The 19,903-nt window shown below is 46.5% G+C and overlaps 1 protein-coding gene across 1 annotated transcript in view; it reads right to left on the reverse strand.

Moving 5' to 3' along the window:
• Window positions 1-7,716: 7,716 nt before the first annotated feature.
• The window catches only part of LTK (leukocyte receptor tyrosine kinase), a 117,426-nt gene continuing 105,239 nt past the window's right edge, over window positions 7,717-19,903 (reverse strand). Inside the window, exons 25-30 of the mRNA XM_054162149.1 lie at window positions 17,477-17,574; window positions 13,917-14,009; window positions 13,238-13,339; window positions 11,522-11,656; window positions 11,079-11,169; window positions 7,717-9,287 (exon numbers count right to left, since the gene is read on the reverse strand). Of these exons, the coding sequence (XP_054018124.1) occupies window positions 8,511-9,287; window positions 11,079-11,169; window positions 11,522-11,656; window positions 13,238-13,339; window positions 13,917-14,009; window positions 17,477-17,574 (1,296 nt within the window). The 3' untranslated portion in view covers window positions 7,717-8,510. The remainder of the gene's footprint in view (window positions 9,288-11,078; window positions 11,170-11,521; window positions 11,657-13,237; window positions 13,340-13,916; window positions 14,010-17,476; window positions 17,575-19,903) is intronic.

A 19,903-nucleotide genomic window follows, 5' to 3' on the forward strand; every position in this document is an offset into this window, starting at 1 on the left:
GATGTGGAAACTGCTGTTGACCACTCCTCCTTTTCCCTACTTAACCCTCGATTCATGTCTATCCAGGAACAGCCTTTGCTTTTTATGCAGGCTCTCAGGAGATTACAAATACTCTAGGGAGAGAAGAGCAGCCCATTGTCTCCCAAAGCATTTGATTTTCAGACTGGGTGGGTAGTTGGAAAGTGCCTACCTTGGCAAGTGTGGCCTCTTGCAGCTGAAGATCAGTGATGACTTTTGTGCACAGACCAGGGAAATGAGGGAGGGTTTTTCAGGGGGGCTTTATTTTCAGAGATAACTCCTCTGTACACATGCACACTAGTGGCCAGCAGCCAGACCATGGTTTGACTGTCCCCTAATGCAGGTGACCTCTTGGCCACCCTCTGCTTCCCTGGTGGGATGCTGCTGCTGAAGGGCGTAGACTGGTGCAGTGGTCGGGAAGGGGAAGTTCCTGCATTTACAGCATTACACTAATGATGAGAGAATTCCCAGGCAGCCTTCCTCCCAAGTATCAGCTGTTAACTCAGGGCAGTCTGGGGGAAGGAATGTCAATATATCACATCCTTAGTCCCCATCTGCAACACTGGGGCCATCAGTGGTTCATTCTTCATTTGCTGTGGCCCAGGCACAGCCGCAGAAAATTCAAGAGTGTTTAGGTTAAAAGTAAGAAACACTGAAGTGATCTCTTGTAATGGCTTCTCAGGCCTTCTGTTGGTTGCCCCTGGTCACTTGAACAATTCTAGACATACTAGCAGTATAAATACTATCAGTATTCACCTGTTCACTCACATGCCAGGTTTTAACATTAACAATGTGATGATGCAGTTCTCTAGCTGAGGACAAGACTTACATTTCCTATTTGATTCAACAGCTAAAGCCTAGCAATGCACCTTGATCAGAAATGGCTGTCTTTTGCTGGTGGTGCTCAGGAGAGAGTCTGAGAGCTTGAGGGTACATGAAAAGGACTCCATGTTTTGGGAAACTGTTTCAATAAGTAATTGTGATCAGGAGCCAAAAAAAAAAAGTGGAGTTCAGAAGTGGAATGAAATCTGTCTTTTGTAGTTAGAATTGAAGAGCCTAAAGTAATTTCTGGAAGGAGTTACTTTAGACAGCACACTACTGTACTGAGAGAGCAGTCAGCTGCTGGCTTTTTTCATCACCTCTAAACCAAACAACAGTATTAAAAAATTCAAGCTCAGTTGTGACCTAGAAGTTGGATGGCGTAGAGTGGCTGTTGGGTAGGAATGACACGTTGGAAACATTTCATTCTAAACCTGAAGTTGGTTTGAAACTGGTTATTTTTGCAGCTCACTGCAAATTCAGACTAGTTCTGTGGCCTCCCAGAGTCCCCCTCAGTTTTATTTTTCATGAGGGTATGTTAATGAAGTTTCCACTTAGCTATTGCAGAGGCTTTACACTTGCCTTTTTTTTTGTAGGTGACAGCAAGCCTGCAGTAGCGAGCACAGATGATATCATTCTAGATGCCTTCTAAGTTTTGAACTACTATGAGATGATGCATTGATCTGTGGCAAATTCCATACAACTAGGGGAGGGAAAAAAAATGTTCTTCCTTTCCTGCAGCTGCCAGGCCTGGCAGTTGGTCAGCTAACCTGCAGGTCAGTAGTGCTCCAGGAGAAGAGGAAGTAGATAGGTCTCACAGAGAGGACTTTAATAACCAGACCTTCTTTATGAGGCTGCAAGTGCAAGCAGTTCTACCATACTTTAAACAAAAAACCCCAACCAAACAAAGAAAAGGTAGCAGTGAGGCTGTTAAGGTGATAGAATTCATTAGTAGTTTGCCTGATTAATCTTCAGAGTTGAGTTTCTTTCTTCTGTTACCACAAATGTGAATCTTTTGCATCAATGTAACTTATTTTTCTAGGGGCTGGGGGATTTAGATGGTGGAAGTCGATGCTGAAATGCTCGTTGAGAATTTGAGGCAGATTCTTAGAATGCTTGTTCAGTTCTAAGGCAGAACTAGAAGCAATGTGGTGCCAGTAGCTTAAAAAAACCAACACCCAGCTGCTGCTAGCATCTGGATGGCTTACAGTCTGGGGTCCTGGAGGGGTAAACATGGAGAATGTTCCATTCCTCTGCAGTAGTTGAAAAGGTCAGAGAAAAAAAGAAAAGCTCTCCTCTAGCAGACCCTGGTCTGGAAACTCATTCTAGATGATCAGTAGCTCTAGCAAGCTGGTGTGGAAGTAGCCTTTTGGCTTACCAAGGGATTAGAAAAAGCCATAATGTGCTGCTGCTGTTAGGGGAAACGAGAGAAGGTGGCAGCTTCTTATCTGCAAATTGCAAGTGCAGGACTGCAGCTGAGCCCTGGAGCTGTAAGGAGCTGGGGTCTATGAGCTCACGAGCAAACTACCACAAGGTATATTAGATACCTTGATTCAGTCACAGCAGGTGCCCAGGGTGCCTACACTCACTGGCTAGCGTGAGGAAGCAGCATAGCTGCCTTTCACCATAGAGTATGTTGCCTTGAATAAGCTTCTAATTAGCAGAGGGTCAGGATGATGATAACAGAGGAGCGCTGATGCATGATAACCAAGGTGCTTGTTCACAAACAGCTCCAGAGTGTAGTTCTTGAATGCCTCTGCTGAGGTATGGCTTCCCTCCAGGTGCAGAGAGAGCACACATAGCATGGTGAGAGATGCTGGCCCAGGGGTGCTTTGGTGCTGAGCCTCTGACTTGGGCACCAAGGTCTTTAAACTCACTAATTAGAGGCAGCAATGGTTACTGCTGTAGCTGCTGCATTCCTCTGGGAATCTAGTCCAGGACTTTTCTCCCTCAGCTTTGTCAGTGACTTTTTTTGGGCCTTGGACAACTATCCTAGGCCTCAGTTTTGTTCCCAATCTACAGGTGGGAATGGTACCTACTTACCTCACAGGAATGGCGTGAGGCTGTCCATTACTGCTTGCCAAGATGCTGTGAGATTCTTTGGAGGAAGGTGCAATACAGAAAGAAATGCACAAAATCAGCTAAGTTTAAAACTGATGGGTGTTGGAGCCCTACAAGGATAGATGTTTGGATGAAATTTAACCAAAGTGGTAAACATTAAATCCTCCTTAATTTCACATGGGAGGGGGGGGGGGGAAGGGGGGGAGAATTCTCCTAACATCTGATCCAGTTCCTATTGTAGTGAAAGCTTTCCATGGGAGTTGGACCAAACCCATAAGCATCTCAGAGGGCTCTTGCTACTTTATTTTTTTTTTATTGCTGTTGTTATTATTATTTGTTATGATTAAGGTACTGAGATCAAATAGCCTGTATCATCCACATGCATCTGTTTCTGAACACTACAATGCAAAGCTGGCCGTGGTCACTTTTGACATTGACTGTATTGGTTGAGTTTTTGTTACTCTGAAGTGTGTATGCTACTAAATAAATGAGACTGAAGGAAAAAAGACATCCCCTGTGATCTTTTCTTCAAGGATTTCCTCAGGGAAGGGACTAAGCCTGTGTATTTCAGTGTTTCTTGTGCTTTTAGTCTTCACCATCTAATACTTCCTAAACCAAAACCAGCTCTAAAGCATCTAGAGGTTAACGTTGGACCTTGGTTTCAAAATGATCCACACAAAGCCCCACAGCTTCCTTTGAGGTAAGACTGTCTCTAAACACTCAGTTTATAGCCTACAGTATATCCAAAAACTGTGCAGCAAAAGACATTTGGCAGACTCTGACCTGTGAACTGTTCCAGGGGGCAGTTTTATGTGGCAGCAGGGAAGAAGTTCTCCAGGACTGGCAAACACTTCACAGCAAGAGAGAGTGGCCTCTTACCTGTGACCAGGAGTACTTAGCAGAAAGGGAGATAAATAGCCACCATTAGTGTCTCTTTTATTTTGTGTTGCAAATACAGCAGTACACACTTGTCCAGCTCTCAGTTGCATAGAAGCAGGTGTGTCATCTACTTATGTACCATAGTCACCCAGAAGGTTCAGTTGGCAAGAAGTGCTGCCATGGTCAGAGGTAATGACAAACCAGAACCAATTCAACTGAAAAAAAAATCATGTGGTGAGATGGGAAGATGTTAATGATGTTGTGTCATGCCTAAGGTCTCTGCAGCAGAGGGAGAAGGGTAGGCAGCTAGGAGAAGCGAGCACAGCCATGTCTGCAAGAGCTCTGCTGCTTGAGGGGCTGAAGAGGCATGGTCCCTGGCTGACACAGCTGTGGAGATGCAAGTATGCTGGGGAAAACTACTCCCAGCAGCAGTGTTTTCTTCTCTTTGGGGTAAGTAGTGGGAAGATATTGGAGGTGGAATAAGTTATGTTTGAAAAGCCTGTAACTATTTCATTAGACTTGCAAAGCTTCCCTAGTGCACAGTTGCCCATTGGCAAGTAAATGGAGAACTTACCTCAGTAAAAGGGTTGATATGAGTGGGACACCTTAAATCTGTGCTGTTAAAAAATTCTGTTACTTGAAAGAGAAATGGAGATACAAAAGAGGAGAGAAAAAGTAATCAGCAGTGAGAGCATCAGCCCATGTGAAAAGAAAGCAGAGAAAGGCAAAATGAAATTTGCATTATCATCTCATCTCTCTTGTAATTCAGTTCCCTCTTTAAAATGGAGCTGTGAGGTTGTATGAAGCAACATGAAGTACTAATTCTGAGCCCAGAAGTGGGGGGGGGGGGGGGAAGAAATGCCAACAACTCTACCCACAGCTCTAAACCCAAGCTGGTAACATGATAAAAGACAGAAACCCTGCAGGATGAGCAATTTGTAATGATCCTCTAATGGCTGATTCTGCACAGAGAAAGTGCTGGAAGACTTTCCACATGCATTACAGCACTGAACCGATCTTCAGCTCATGCCCTTCCTCTAGGGAGTTAAATCAGGTTTTGGCTTTCAATAGGCAAAGGAATCCAGTTTTGACACTATGTGTTCACCTTGCTGATTACACACTAGAAGAGTCTCCTTAAAATCCAGTTTCAATCAAGTTACATCTTTGAATGGGAGCAGCTGAGCACTGTGGGAAGTTTAGGTCTGAGCTGTAGGACTGCAGGTTGTAGTGTATTTCACTCCACTTGTTAGTTCTCTTTTTGGGTACTATGGTGTGGGCAGCATGGAGCATTTCAGTGTCACAAGAGGAGTGATAGCAGCATTATTTCCTCTAGGCTATTAATTAGAAGTTCATTATGTGTGAGGATGTTCTAAAAGCAGCTACAAGATCACTTATGCACAGCAAAACTGCTACAGGTCAAGGACTCATGGCAACTGTGCTGACAGAAGACAGTTTACCTTTAGTTCCATTTGGAGGAGTTAAGATCTTATGTACAATTTAAGTTGCTAATACAAATGCTTTTAAAATTCCCAGATCTTTTTTTCCTAGTGCCTGGTTGGTGTGGGCAGCTGCTTGCTCTGCATCTGGGTCAGTACATCCCTGAGCTACACAGAGTTGTAAATCAGCGATGTATGTCTAGGAAACACATGATGGCTACCTGCTCACTCTTGCTCTTAACACCTGCCTTTCACCAGGCTGCTGTTGGTCACTGTTAGAGATACGGTACTGGGCAGGATGGAGTTGTTAATTCTGGCTCAGCACAGCTTTAAGTAGGCGCTACTGTAAATGACTACGTAACAACAACGAAGCCCCTTGCTGCAGCTAGTCAGTGGGAACAGGTGTTTGTCCAAAGTGCTGGAGTAAAGAACTCTGTTTTGTTCACAAAATGAAGATGTAGCTGCAGCCAAGACTGGCTGTGGCATTGGTAACAGAACTGTGCCCTTCTCTGAGGTCACTTTTTTCAGTGGCTTACCTTGTTTGATCAATATTGGCCCTTCTAAACTCGTTATGGTGAGGCGAGTGCTGTGTGTGCAGAAATCGGCGACAGCTCAGGCTGGGTGACCACATGGCCAGCAGGGACCTTACTGCTTCTCCCTGGAGTCTTAAGGTATTGTATAGTCTTCTCCACATGAAAACATGAAGGAATGTCTTGTGCCTGCTAGTTCATAAAAAGTCTACAGGAAGAAAAGTTGTTGGTGTTAACTTCCTGTGGCTTCTGAACAACTCAGTATTTCACTCCTCTCTGGCCTCCCACCCTTGTTGATGGCCAAAGAGAATTGAAACCAGAATTTTAACGACCCTGCAAAAGCATGGCCATGGCCACCAGTACTCTGCTCACTGTAGGGCCTGTGGCAAACTCTTTGGAAAGTGATCTGGTGTCATGTCCACTGCACCTGAACTAGAATCACTGAGCTCTACTGTGGCCTTATCACAGATGCAGGGAGGAAAGGACTGAGTTGCTGACGCGCAGTCACAGCTGTGGAAGAGTTTACAGCTTACCTCAGGGGGAACAGACCAACCTACTAGTGCATAAACCATAGGGCTAACATAACCCAAAAGGCAGGGATGGTAAAGATAAACTGATGTTCTTCCAAGTGGCTGAGAGCAGATGTATTTACTCTTGACTAGCATGTTCCAGAAGAGGCCAGCCTGAAATGTGACCATAACTGTTAGTCTCTGCAAGAGGAGATAAAGAGAAAATTTCCTTCTACCTGGGCTTTCCTGCCTCATTTAACTGGGCTGTAGCAGCTTCTGGATCTTAGCTAAAAGTGCCAATGAGGTAAACATGAGAGAAGCTAAAGAGTTAAAGCAAAGGTGAAATGGAAAGAAGGGCTTGAGGCATGCTCAGCCACCTCCCTTGGTCGCTAAGCCCATCAGTCCCAGACCATTCCTGGAATTTGCACGTAGGGACCCTCCTGTTCTGCCCACCTGTCATTTCACATCAATTTGAGTTGTTCTGGTACCATAGGAGACACTGTGAAAGGATTCCCACCAGGGAGATCTGGAAAGGACAGTATATAAAGTTACTCATTCTGAAGTCAAGAGGCCTAAAGCTATAGGAAGCTTAGACCAGGTACGTAGTCAGACCGACACAGCATAAACCTGTGCTGAAGGTGCATTTCACTCCAGAGAGACTCAGACTCTTCACTCTGTGCTTTTCTGTACCGCGTCTCAGTAGTGTCCAGCCCTGACTGATGCAGATGACAGCAACTCTGTGGTCAAAGCAAACCCTCTCCTGCCACACCAGGTCTTCTGAATGTACGTGCAGCTGCCAGTGTGACACTTGTACTAGAACATCTCTGCCCTCAGACAGGAACGAGAGTCTGTACCTGACATCTCACCCAACAGCTTGGTGACTCGCGAAGGCCGTGTGTCATTTGCCGCTGCAGGTTGGCAGCGCACCGGATCGGAGCAGGACAAAGACAAAATGCTTCTGAGACTGTTCAGCCTTAATCCAAATTGTTTACTTTTCCAGTCTCCTCCTTTTGCAGTAAACATCAGTTTAGACCTTAAGCAGCAGAAGGCCACAGAAATGAGCTGTCTTCAAACTAAACAACAACTTCCAAGTCTGTAGGCGTGGAAGGTGAGAGAAGAAATGATGACCTGCTCAGGTGTGCAAAGCCAAGTCATGGTTTTAGTGTTCTCAAGTGATTGAGCTATTCTACTTCCTGTGCAAGAGGCACTGTAAGGTAAGTGTTTGTATTAGATTCCCCTTCACTCTGCCCCTCCCTTGCATTGCTTTGTTCCTGCCTCAGAGGAGTTGGTATTAAACCCAAGAGGAACACCAGCGCGCCAAATGTTGGACGGTTACCCGAGAACCTCATCTTAGTGCATACCAGCACAGCACAGGAAATTACTGCTGAATGTCGAAGTACTCAACAAAAATGAAGTCCATTAAAAGATAAGACAGTCTCACCAAACCATGCAGCTCACCCTTGAAAAACCACCTGCCCCTTCCACACCACGAGCTGAGGAATGTGACACCATGAGACAAGCAGCACAGAATTTCCTTCACTCTTCAAAGGGATACTATCAGCTCCACTAAGTATTTTTCTGTTAATAGCAAATTTATTTCCCTCTTCATTGCTTGTTTTCAAAGCACATGCTCAGAGGAGCCTGGATGGGGTTGGGTTCTTTTTTTCCATCCTTCCTGCTGCTTCCAAACCGAGCAGTAGCTTCATTGCTGTGTTTTTCCACAGGATCTGCTAGTATATCAGATGCAAATGTGGCTGTTATTTATTTACTTCTCTTACAGAGCATCATTAGTAAGTCAGTCATGGGGACTGTAAAAAGCCCTCGGGAAGGCAGCAGCCTCTGCAAGCTGGTTGCTGCTGGCACAGGGTTTGGTTTTGGTTTCTTCGGTCAGACAGAAGCACAAACCAGTGTCGGTCATTATGTCCACCCAAATGCTGTGGTTGGATGGTAGGTCCATTTCTTTTCACCTGAGCAGACTGAGGAGAAGTCCTTTCATGAAGTGTTGCATTCTGAATCAGAGCAGCAATGCCGTTGCTCTCCACCTCCAAGCTAGTTCAATGAAACACGTTTGATGGACAGAGACAGAAACGCAACCGTCATTAACGATCTGCAGATCCGGCAGGTAGAAGGAGGAAGCAGAACATTGCTGATGTTGAAACATCACCCATCTGAAGGAACTTAAATGGAGGAAGTAAGTGAAATAGGAAGCAGTCCTTCCAGGCACACACGTTCTCTGACCTTTGGAAGAGCTGTTTTTGTTATACTGGAGTAACATTGAGGTCATCTGACAAAGACAGCCCAGAGTCCCTCTCTCTCGCTGTCTTCTCTGTTTTGTACAAAGGCTTCTCATCCCTGTGCAGGCTGGAGCTCCTGAGCACAGCTGCTCTGACCTCTGCCAAAGCTGATGGCTGGTGGTCACTGCTGTAGCACAGGTCATCATAAGCATAATTTACATTGCCACAGGGGAAGGCCTGGAGTTTCACCAGTTCAATCCCACTGATATCCACGTGAGGGCAGTTGCTTCGACCTGGAGATGCTGGAGATGCCCGAGAGCTAGGAGAAGAGCTGCAGTTCCCATCAAATCCTGAATCTTCCCTCTCTGGAGCTGCTTTGAGCTTGGAGCTGGGGCTGAAGTGACAGATGTTCTCCAGCACCCACGAGCCGTAGGTTGGGTTCCAAAGATTTTTCGTTTTGTTTTTCAGTCTGTGGGTTGGTGGATTGCTGAGCTCCAGCTTCTGGTTCAAGGTCTGCTGGAACCAGGACCCACTGCTGAAATCATTGAGGCATGGCAGGCTGGGCCCTCGAGCAGTCCGGTTGCTCAGGTTCTCTACCACGAGCTCTTGCGGACATTGTACAAGTTTGTGACCGGCGTGGTGGGAGTGCAGCGTTTTAGGCGTGCTCTGAGGCGTGAGGGAAGGGCTTACCAACAGGGGCACCATCCCACTGGGGATGCTTGGGCGCATGACTGTGCTCCCTTCATCCTCTGGTGTGGGGCCACACTCCATGGGCAGCTCAGTGTTGATCACATCAGGGTCCTGAAAAAGGAAGAGAGACAAAGACCTGTTCCACCCTGAGCGCCTCCGGGGCGACTGTCACTGTTGCTTGTTAGGAGAAAGCTTGGAGAGCAAAAAGGCTTTTGGCAGAGGCTGATGGCAGGTTTGGGCAATATTCCTGCAGGTCCTACAAGGTGCTGCATGCCATCTGGATCTCACATGCTGTTAGGGCCTCCAGAAGTGATCTCTCATTTACGTGCTGCCTTTGGGCAGAGGCTGTGCTTTGTTGGAATCAGTGGCTGAGCTGGGGGCCACGAGTATGCAATTCCTCCCTCGGGAGGTTGGATACAGGCCTGTAGCTGTGAAACGCTACCAGATGGTGAACTCACTGTGCCATCTCATTTCCCACTTCCACTCCGTGCCAATTCAGCTGTGGCTTTTGAGCAACATTAGGCAAGGTCAGAATAAGGACCTTGAGAGAGACTCTAAACACCTTTCCATTGCAAAATAAAGGGCATTTTGCTACTGAACAAGCTGAAAGCTGGAAACATCCACTTGGACAGGAACATTATCATTTCATTTTGGCTGGGATGAAGGTGGGAGAGTGAAGATGGATACTGGAAAATCCAAACTAAAAGAGGAGTTGCATCAACAGCACCTTTGCAACTGGGAAAGTAATTAGATCTGTCTGTCAGGACTCTTGTTCGGGCACTGAAGCTAGTATCATAGTATCAGTCAGGGTTGGAAGGGACCACAAGGATCATCTAGTTCCAACCCCCCTGCCATGGGCAGGGACACCCCACACTAGATCAGGCTGGCCAGAGCCTCATCCAGCCTGGGCTTAAACACCTCCAGGGACGGGGCCTCAACCACCTCCCTGGACAACCCATTCCAGGGCTTCACCACTCTCATGGGGAAGAACTTCCTCCTCACAGCCAGCCTGAATCTCCCCACCTCCAGCTTCATTCCATTCCCCCTAGTCCTATCACTCCCTGATTTCCTGAGAAGTCCCTCCCCAGCCTTCTTGTAGGCCCCCTTCAGATACTGGAAGGCCACCATGAGGTCACCCTGGTGCCTTCTCTTCTCCAGACTGAACAGCCCCAACTCCTTCAGTCTGTCCTCATAGGAGAGGTGCTCCAGCCCTCTGTTCATCCTCGTGGCCCTTCTCTGGACACCTTGCAGCACCTCCAGATCCCTCTTGTAATAGGGGCTCCAGAACTGGAGGCAGTACTCCAGGTGGGGTCTCCCCAGAGCTGAGTAGAGGGGGAGAATCACCTCCCTTGACCTGCTGGCCACACTTCTCTTGCTGCAGCCCAGGATCTGATTGGCTTTCCGTGCTGCAAGTGCACACTGAGAGCTCCTGTTGAGCTTCTCCTCCCCCAGCACCCCCAAGTCTCTCTCCTCAGGGCTGCTTTCCAGCCAGTCCCTGCCCAGCCTGGATTTGTGCCTGGGGTTGCCTCGACCCAGATGCAGGACCCTGCCCTTGGTCTTGTTGAACCTCCTGAGGTTGGCTTGTGCCCACCTCTCCAGCCTGTCCAGGTCCCTCTGGATGGCATCCCTTCCCTCCAGCCTGTCTGCTGCACCACACAGCTTGGTGTCATCAGCAAACTTGCTGAGGGTGCATTCAAGGCCACTGTCCATGGCACCCACAAAGATGTTGAACAAGCCTGGTCCCAGGACTGATCCCTGAGCGACTCCGCTTGTCCCTGGCCTCCACTGGGACATGGACCCATTGGCAGCCACTATTTGGGTGCAGCCATCAAGCTAGTCTAGTGCCTTTGGATAGCTGGCATTCCATGGATTCTCCTTCACCTGGATACTAAAGACCAGTACCTGTGTGCAATACTTGATTCTCTCCAGGATGGTGGAGAAGTTTGGCCGATACTCCGGGCTGTGCTGCCAGCACTGTGTCATGATCCGGTACCTTAAAATCAGTAACAGTGGGGGAAAAAAAGTGAAGAAAGAGAAGTGTGTGCAGTGGGTTTCAGTGTGAGCTAATCAAGGGTTCAGAGGAACTGTACTTGGTACTTGGCCCAAAGGAGGAGGGTAAAAGCAGCCGCGTCGTGTCTGCATCCTGAGACATCAGGAGGCCGCTGCTTAAAGCAAACCTTGTGGTGCTCTAAGCTGTACACAAGAGGCAGTGGCTCAAGAGACATTTGCTAATACCCACCTAACACTGGAGGCAATCTCCATTCCCTCACTGAAGGTGTCTAGGTGCCTTTGTTTAACCTGTTTGATACCCAGTATCCCTTGGCTCGTAGTAGTAAAATACTTACACAGGTCCTGGGCAGTTTTTTGGTGGATCCATTCTCCCTCCACTGGTGACAAATTCCAGCACTTCTTGATTGGTTTTACAAGGGTAGGGCATGTAGCCTAGGGAGAAAATCTCCCACAGAAGCACACCGAAGGACCTGTGTCAGAAACCAGTCAGCAACGCCATTAGTGCTCCACAAACCTTGCACGAAGCTGTGTAGGTAACACCACAGCAACAACCTTCTGAAGTTGTAGACCAACCACAGCAATGTACAATTAGCATGGTGATGAGTCAACTTTGATATAAAAAACCCCAATCAATCAAAACATTTGCTCAAGCTCCAAAAGTAGCTTTGCAGAGGCTTTGAAATCTTTGAGTAACTCCGAGGTTGTTCTTTCTGCTGCATTTGTTATTCCTGGAGCAGGAAATGCCAGAGCTCCCTTCTGCTGGCTGTGGTCTAACTGAAAAGAGCTGCTGGATCTGACATGGAGATTCCTACCTAACCTGGGAAGGCTCGAGGTGTTTGACTTGGTGTTTGGGAAGAGGATGCTCAAGAATAAAATCAAGTAAGAGGCATCCAATGAAACTGAAAGGCAGCAGCTTTTGGGTTTCGTCACCATACTGTTGCTCTCCTTTCTCACACCCATGGCTCACTTCAGGCACTGAAAAGACCCAGGGGAGTTGAGAGGGTTCTGCCAGGACTTCAGCAAGGTCAGAATTTTAGTTGTCACTATTTGCTGCAAAGGTGGGAGCAATTGCCAGTGCACCAATTACTTAAACTAGCCAGTTACAGGAACTCCGGCACTTTGTTTAGCGCTGGCAGCTCACAGTTGGGTGCTGATAAGCAATCCCTTGTCTTCCGGCATCGCTAACAGCTTCAGGAAACTGGGTCAGTGTGGCATTTAAGGGAATGCCTCAGCACAGTGTATTGAAGGATCCACTGTGCAGGGAGAGAGGCAACTGGAAAGCTTCCATTCCCCAGCACCTGGGCATCACTGTGCTACTGTGGAGAGGGTGCTTAAAGAAAGATCAAGTTACATGAGGAATCAACACATAAGTATTGGTTCTCAGCAACCAGCAAGCAATTCTGATTGCATCTGCTGTCATTTTGTGTACAATGTTGTACAAAAGAGTGACCCTGGGTAGTACAGAGAGTAATTTACAGGATACATAAACAGGTCTCACTACTGATAGAAACTGAGTAGCAGGTATCACAGGATGACAGTACAATTAGAGGTTGACAGGGACATCAAGAGATAGAGTCCAACCCCCCTGCCAAAGCAAGGATACTGAGGGATGAGGGAAGTGTCTGATGGTATTTGGACTTTAAACTGATACTTCTGGAGAATCTAAATGTGGCACTTTCAGGATATGGTGTAGTGGTCACAGTGGTGTTGGGTTGATGGTTGGGCTTGATGATCTTAGAGGCCTTTTCCAACCTTAAGGTTTCCATGCCTTATCTTTTCATTTCTTGATTGCCTTTTTTTGATACTCTACATTTATGCATAGTGAGTTTTTATTACTCCATTTACATTAGAGACTTCAATTCCTAGAATTCTTTAGCTGTGCTTCTGCTGAATGCAGAGGGAAGGTTTCTAATCTTTGGCTAGGAAATCCTACCATTTTGTAAGGTTCCTGCTGAAAAGGTTTGGGTTTGGTTTGGTTTTTTTTTCTTGAGCAGTACAGTTTTTTGACCCTTATCCCTGAGCAGCAGAAGTGACTAAAAGAGGTTTGTTACCAGGTATCAGTCTTGGAGGTGAAAATGCCCTCTAGAAAAGCTTCTGGGGGCATCCACTTGACAGGAAGCATGGCTCTGCCTCCCTTGCGGTAGTAACTTGCTCTGTGAAAGGCAAAACACCAGGAGAAGGTCACACAGTCTGAAAGGGCTCAGATACATAAAAGATCACCACAGCAACAGCAGCTGAGGATTGCATATGGCAATGGGACATGAGTGAGGAAAAAGACAAAAGCCATTGACACAAACAGCGCAGCCAAGCAGTATTTCATTCCCTCTCTGTCACTGGGACGGACACGGACGGTGCTGTAGGTGCACGGCTCAAATGTTGCAGTGCTTTGCACAGGGTGCTGATGCAGCAAGGCATCTTGCCATCATGAATGGAGAAGTATGGTTGCTTGTGGTTTTATTTATTCAGTTTATTTTGTTTATGAATCACCAGCTAAAAAATGTGCCTGTGCTTGGTTAAGTGTCCACATTGTGTGTGCAGTGTTCCCTGGGGCCCAGGCTGGAATAAATGCAGTCCAAGTGTATTGGCTGGTAGGCATGGATGTGTTAATTTGAAGCCTGTTAACTCCAGTTAGTTAACTGGTAATCAAATTCAGCCCCAGAATGGATGGCTCAGATTTCATGAGACAGAGGACCCAAGTTATTCACAGGACTGAAATGGCCTTTCACTTACCTGTAAATATCCCTGGCCATCCCAAAGTCACCAATCTTGGCTACCCGTCCCGCTCCAGAGCAGGTCAAAAGGCAGTTCCTTGCAGCTATATCTCTTTAAAAACAAACACAAAAAAATCATTATTAATTGTAATTCTCAAGTAGCTAAGGGAATAAAGAAGATTAGACCTAGTCCTGCAAGTCTTAGTTGAGTCATCACTACACAAATGAGAAGAGCCTTATTAAAAATAATGCCGGCTGCATTATCATTTTAATTAACCACAATTCTTAAGCTGCATTTACATTACATTTTCTACCCAGTGTTTTCCAAGCATCCTCCACTCCCATCTCCTTTCATTAAGGCAGAAAACAAGCTCTTTGTCAGACCAGGGAGAGACCTGGCTGTGGGTTTTTTTTCTGCTCCAACCACATTGTGACAGGTTTCTTTCTTGCTCTGGCCTCTCAGCAGTGTCTCCATCAGTGACAGATGCGATGCTGCTGGGCGCTCTTAGTAAACTGCCTGAAAAGTCAACCAGCTTCAGGAAACTGTTGCTTTGTTGCTTCTGGATATCTCCCATGGAACCAAGCAAAGCTACATATGGGAGCAGCATTTGCTGGGTGCAGGTTTAGCTTGTGACAAATGGCAGTGACGACTCTGTGGCCAAGACGGAAGGATTTGTGTTCATTTTAGATGCGCGTTCTGAAAAGGAACTCATTAAAAATCATAGCACTGGGTGGGGGTCTTGTTGACTGCCAAGAAAAATGAGCTCCTTGAACGACTCATATGTTTCTTCCCACTGCCAGCCTTGAAAAACCCCTCAGGATTTGGAAATCAAGCTCAGCTTTCTCTTCCCTCATCAACTGTGACTCCTAATGATAAAACTTGCCCTTAGCAACATCTCCACAACTGCAGCTTTTCCCCCTAGGCTACCTGCTGTCTGAAATGAAAATGTTCTTCCCTTCTCAACCCACCCTAAGCAATACTTGCACCACTAACAGATAATAATACAGCACTTGAATTAAGTCCCTGCTATATTAATTTCTTGAATTGTGATGACACCAAGCTGGGGGCAGGTGTTGACCTGTTAGAGGATAGGAGGGCTCTGCAGAGGGAACTTGACAGGCTGGACACATGGGCAGAGTCCAACAGGATGACATTCAACAAGTCCAAGTGCTGGGTGCTGCACTTTGGTCACAGCAACCCCATGCAGTGCTACAGGCTGGGGCAGCAGGAGCAGGGAAGTCATTGTGCCCCTATACTCAGGACTGGTTAGGCCACACCTTGAGTCTTGTGTCCAGTCCTGGGCCCTCAGTTTAGGAAAGATGTTGAGTTGCTGGAATGTGCCCAGAGAAGGGCAACAAAGCTGGGGAGGGGTTTGGAGCACAGCCCTGTGAGGAGAGGCTGAGGGAGCTGGGGTTGCTTAGACTGCAGAAGAGGAGGCTCAGGGGAGACCTTATTGCCATCTACAACTACCTGAAGGGAGGTTGTAGCCAGGTGGGGGTTGGTCTCTTCTCCCAGACAACCAGCACCAGAACAAGAGGACACAGTCTCAAGCTGTGCCAGGGGAGGTTTAGGCTGGAGGTTAGGAAGAAGTTCTTCATAGAGTGATTGGCCATTGGAATGTGCTGCCCAGGGAGGTGGTGGAGTCACCATCACTGGAGGTGTTTAGGAAGAGACTGGATGGGTTGCTTAGTGCCGTGGTTTAGTTGATTAGATAGTGTTGGATGATAGGCTGGACCTGATGATCTCAAAGGTCTTTTCTAATCTGGTCTATTCTATTCTAATTCTATTCTAATTCCATTCCATTCCATTCCATTCCATTCTGTTCCATTCTATTCTATTCCAAAACAGGTTCATTCCCAGGCTGCTTGTAGCAGAGATCTAAGAGTGTAAAAACTATCCCAGAGAGCTTAAGTGAGGTGCTGCTGTTACAAGAGTCAAACACTACTTCTTTCTCTTTGTCCCCTGAAATGGAGATTGAGCTGGAGCAGGAGCAGCTGTCCTGTCTGTTGACATAAATATCAGAAGCTTTATGAGATGACTGCTGGGCTCAGTGACATGATAAGAAACCCAGGGAACAGCTACCTGACGGGAGATATGAAAAGTGGTTTATTCTGCTGAGCTTCTACTGGACTTTTTACAGCAGAAGAAAAAAATTGGCCCTTGTCATGAATTCACTAGACCAGGGTGGGTTGAACTTGATGAGGGATATCACTATTACAGCAAGAGCTTAAAACAGAAGTCAAACTGTAGTGACTAACTCTGAGCTCCCAATTAGAACAACGATGCTCTCAGATACCTGTTGGGAGATCCAAGAGCCAAAACTTGTTGCATGCTCTTACTGCTCTGTTTTAATGACAGAAAGCTCACAGCCTTCTTCCAAAGAAACTTTGTTCTTGTTCCAGTACAAAGGAGACTGAAAACTCTCAGGTGCTCAGGGCACAAAGCCATAACAGATCTCAGTATCAAGGCTTTCTTGCTCCAACTGCTTCTTCCCACTTGTTTCCCTCAGTTCCTCCGGTCCCTACCCACTCTTGCCTAGCTCTGCCTCTTTGCTCTGTGCAATGTCATGCGTGCATACATGTGATGTGTGCGTGGGTGAATCAGTTGTCTCCTTGCATAACTCCCAGGCTTCATGTTGGTTTAGCTAGAGCCTGTGTGACCCTCTCACGAGCAGGCCTCCCCTTTCCTTTACACAGAAGGGCTGATCTCAGCACGGAGCTCATACTCAGGAAGGAATTCAGTTGTGTGCTATGCCTGAGAACATTAGGAGCTGCAATAACTCTTAATCAGAAGCAAAGGAGCCCAGAACCCAACTGGGAATTTTAAAAGGCTGCCTATTATAATAACCTTTACCTCTTCTATAACATTTCCTTCTTATCTGAAGTCTGCCATATAATTTTGGTGGTATTTTTGTTTCTTTTTCTTCTTTTGTAGAGGAAAAAATAATCAGGAATAAGCAAACACAGGCTCCCCAAGACCACAGAGCAGGTCAACTGCTGAACTGAGAAGGAAGCCTTCAAGTTGGGTTTTTACCTCCTATTAACAGAGTTCTACCCTTCTCTAGCCAGTGGCTCAAATGTGATGGGCTGTCCTGTGCTGATGGGGTAGGAAAAATATTAAGTAGCTCAGAAAAGAGAAATGATACTGAAGTGTCTTGCAAGCTAACACAGAGTGACACTACCATCTAGTGGACTACTGGATAATCTCAAATGTGTCTATGGTGGAGGCACCTGAAAATTCACACTAGAAAGCACTGCCTGTGAAGATCCTATCCTATCCTATCCTATCCTATCCTATCCTATCCTATCCTATCCTATCCTATCCTATCCTATCCTATCCCATCCCATCCCATCCCATTCCATCCTAACCCTTTCTCCCTAACAGTGCAAAGAACAGTGCAGAGTCTAACTCTTACCAAAACCCAGTGAGAGGAGCCCAAACATCTAAGCACAAGCCTGTATTGGTAGAGGCAACCTCTCTCCCCCCCCGGAGATTAGTCCTGTCGAATTCACTGCAAATAGGCATTGTGTGAGCTTCCTACACCTTGAGATACACCAGAAGGGACTGTTTCTCCTCACCTGTGGATGAAATGATTCTCTTCCAGATATTTACAGCCACAGGCAATATCCCTGGCTATGTTCAGCAGGTCCTGCATCGTGAGTGTGGATGGCTGATTCTGGAAAAGGACACACAGAATATGATCAGGGAAGAACAGTGGAAGAGGAGCAGAATGTAGTTCAGGCAGGGAGTAATCAGAGAGGGGCAGAAGAAAAGAAAAGGAGAGACAAACACACAGTGTGGGTGAAGGGTTAAGTGAGCCAGAAGCAGAGAGGAACAGAAGCAAATCAAAGCAAGCAGTTAGAAAATGACTAAATTCTTGCTTAGGACAAAAAAAAACAACTTGCAGAAGATTTCAGTTCTGCAGAGCACAAAGAGTGAAAGCTGGTGAGAGATTCATGGCCTGGCCTGAATAGCCCAACAAAGGGAGTGGAGAGAGAACTGTTCCCTGCTGGTGTTGGGCTGCAAAATCAAAAGCCAATCAATCAGGTTTAAAGGGTGAGATGGGAGAGAACAACATCCATCTGCTTTTAAAGAGTTAATAAATTAGTCAACAGAAATCAGCAGCTGAACTCAGAGAGAGAGCAAATGCACATCTCTGCACCAGCAGTCAGCACTCATCAGCTTCTCTGTTCGTTTGGAAGGACAGAGACTAGCCTCAGGAGAAGTGTGCTAGAAAGGGATGCCTTACCACAGGACTCCTACTAGCCCTTTACCATCAGTGTTTCCCTAACTAGGAGCCCTGAAGTCATCTTTCTCCAGGAGCCCTGGTATTTTCATCCCAGCATTTATTTCTCTACAGGGAAATTTCCTTGGTGCTTCTCCAGGAACTTCTCTATTGCTCTCGGGAAAGCTGGGGAGAAAGGGCTACACTGCTGATCAAAAGCCTGAGAGCTATCAAAGAAATTGTTCTTTTAAAGGCTGCTTTTGTTTCTGGATGCTGTTATCACTAGAATTTCTCAGCCATGGAGTGCTGTTGTTAGTGGCTAGGCAAATTATTGTGCAAAGCTCTTTGACATCTGCTGGGAAGAATTATTAAAGTTATAAAGTAGGCATTGCTGGAGAGGAAATTGAAAGCAAGGAGGAGAAATAGAACCACAGACTTCCAGACCTTATCACTGCTCTGGGATGCCTCTGTCAGAAGGCTGTAATGGACCTGCATTTGCCCTGCAGCCAGGGAAACTTGTCATGAAACAGATGAATGACGGGGCTGGTTCTGGTTTCAGCAGGGGCATTTTTGTCAGTACTAGGTGGGGGGAGTGGGGGCTTCAATGATGGTATTTGCTAAGAGAACAGCAGGCTTGCTTCTGTGTATTTTTAAAATAACAGTTGTTTGCATGAACATTCTATGGAATGTTCAGAGTATTTATTACTCTCTGCTGCCCACAGACTTTATCTGCCCGCTGAAATTGCACAACGTTCACTCTAGATGCCAAAATAAATATCTACAAGTTCCTCCATCTGGGTGCTGCTATACCACTGCAAGTACATTTAATTAGTGCTTTTAGTCCTGTGTGAAAAAGAGATGAAGCTTGATCTTTTAGCTGTATGTTGATGCAAGCACAGGAGCATGCACACACAAAGCTACATTGTCAAAACTATTTGGGGGACGGGGCGGGGGGGAGTGTGTTGTGTGGAGGTGAAGCCGTGCAACGACTGCATCGTGTGGTGTAGGAGTGCATCAGGCACCAGGCAGCCCCCTCCTGCCCTGTAGGCAGCCAGCACAGGCATCTCAGTACAAGTAGAGAGATCCCTACTTAACAGAGGTGCCCAGGATCCCACTGGATCCCACTGGAAGAAAACCTATCTTGGATCAGCTATTCATTAGAAGAACACTGGGACTAATTAATTGCAGGTGTTCGCTGCATGTCGTTGGCAGCTACGCGGTGTTAGAAATCAGAGCTGATCTGCAGAAGCCCTCATGACAGTTTCTTATGAAGGGTTGGGGGGGGTGTTAAAAAACAAAAATAATTGACTTGCTAATTTCACTTGTGTTGATTTAAATGCCTGTCACAGTGCTACCTGCAGGCTCAGCTCTTCAACTGCTCTAAATGTGTTCATCTCCATGGTGCTGATGCACGCCTGCTGAGCACCTAGTGCTACAGGTTCCCACTACTGCTTATCTGTGCTGCAACTTCAGCTCCTCAGACACCACCACAGTGCACAGAAAAAACAAGCAGGCATTGAGTAAAGAAAGCCTCTTCATTTGCAGCTCAGCTGACAGAGACCTATGGAATGGCAGGGCAGGGTTTTACTCTTCCCTTCTCAGCTAGTAAGAGTGGAGTTCTGGCACTGTTTTTGTTTTCTCTCAGAGACATTTGCTTGCATCAAGCAGACATAAGTATCCAGAAGTTTGTAGGCACTGGGACACATACTGCAGCCCTCCTTGGCTTCAGTGCCTTTAGCCAATTCATAGAAAGAATAAAAATAGCCACACTAAACCCAAC

This window comes from Dryobates pubescens, chromosome 5 (assembly GCF_014839835.1).
Source record: "Dryobates pubescens isolate bDryPub1 chromosome 5, bDryPub1.pri, whole genome shotgun sequence".
NCBI classification, from domain to species: domain Eukaryota; kingdom Metazoa; phylum Chordata; class Aves; order Piciformes; family Picidae; genus Dryobates; species Dryobates pubescens.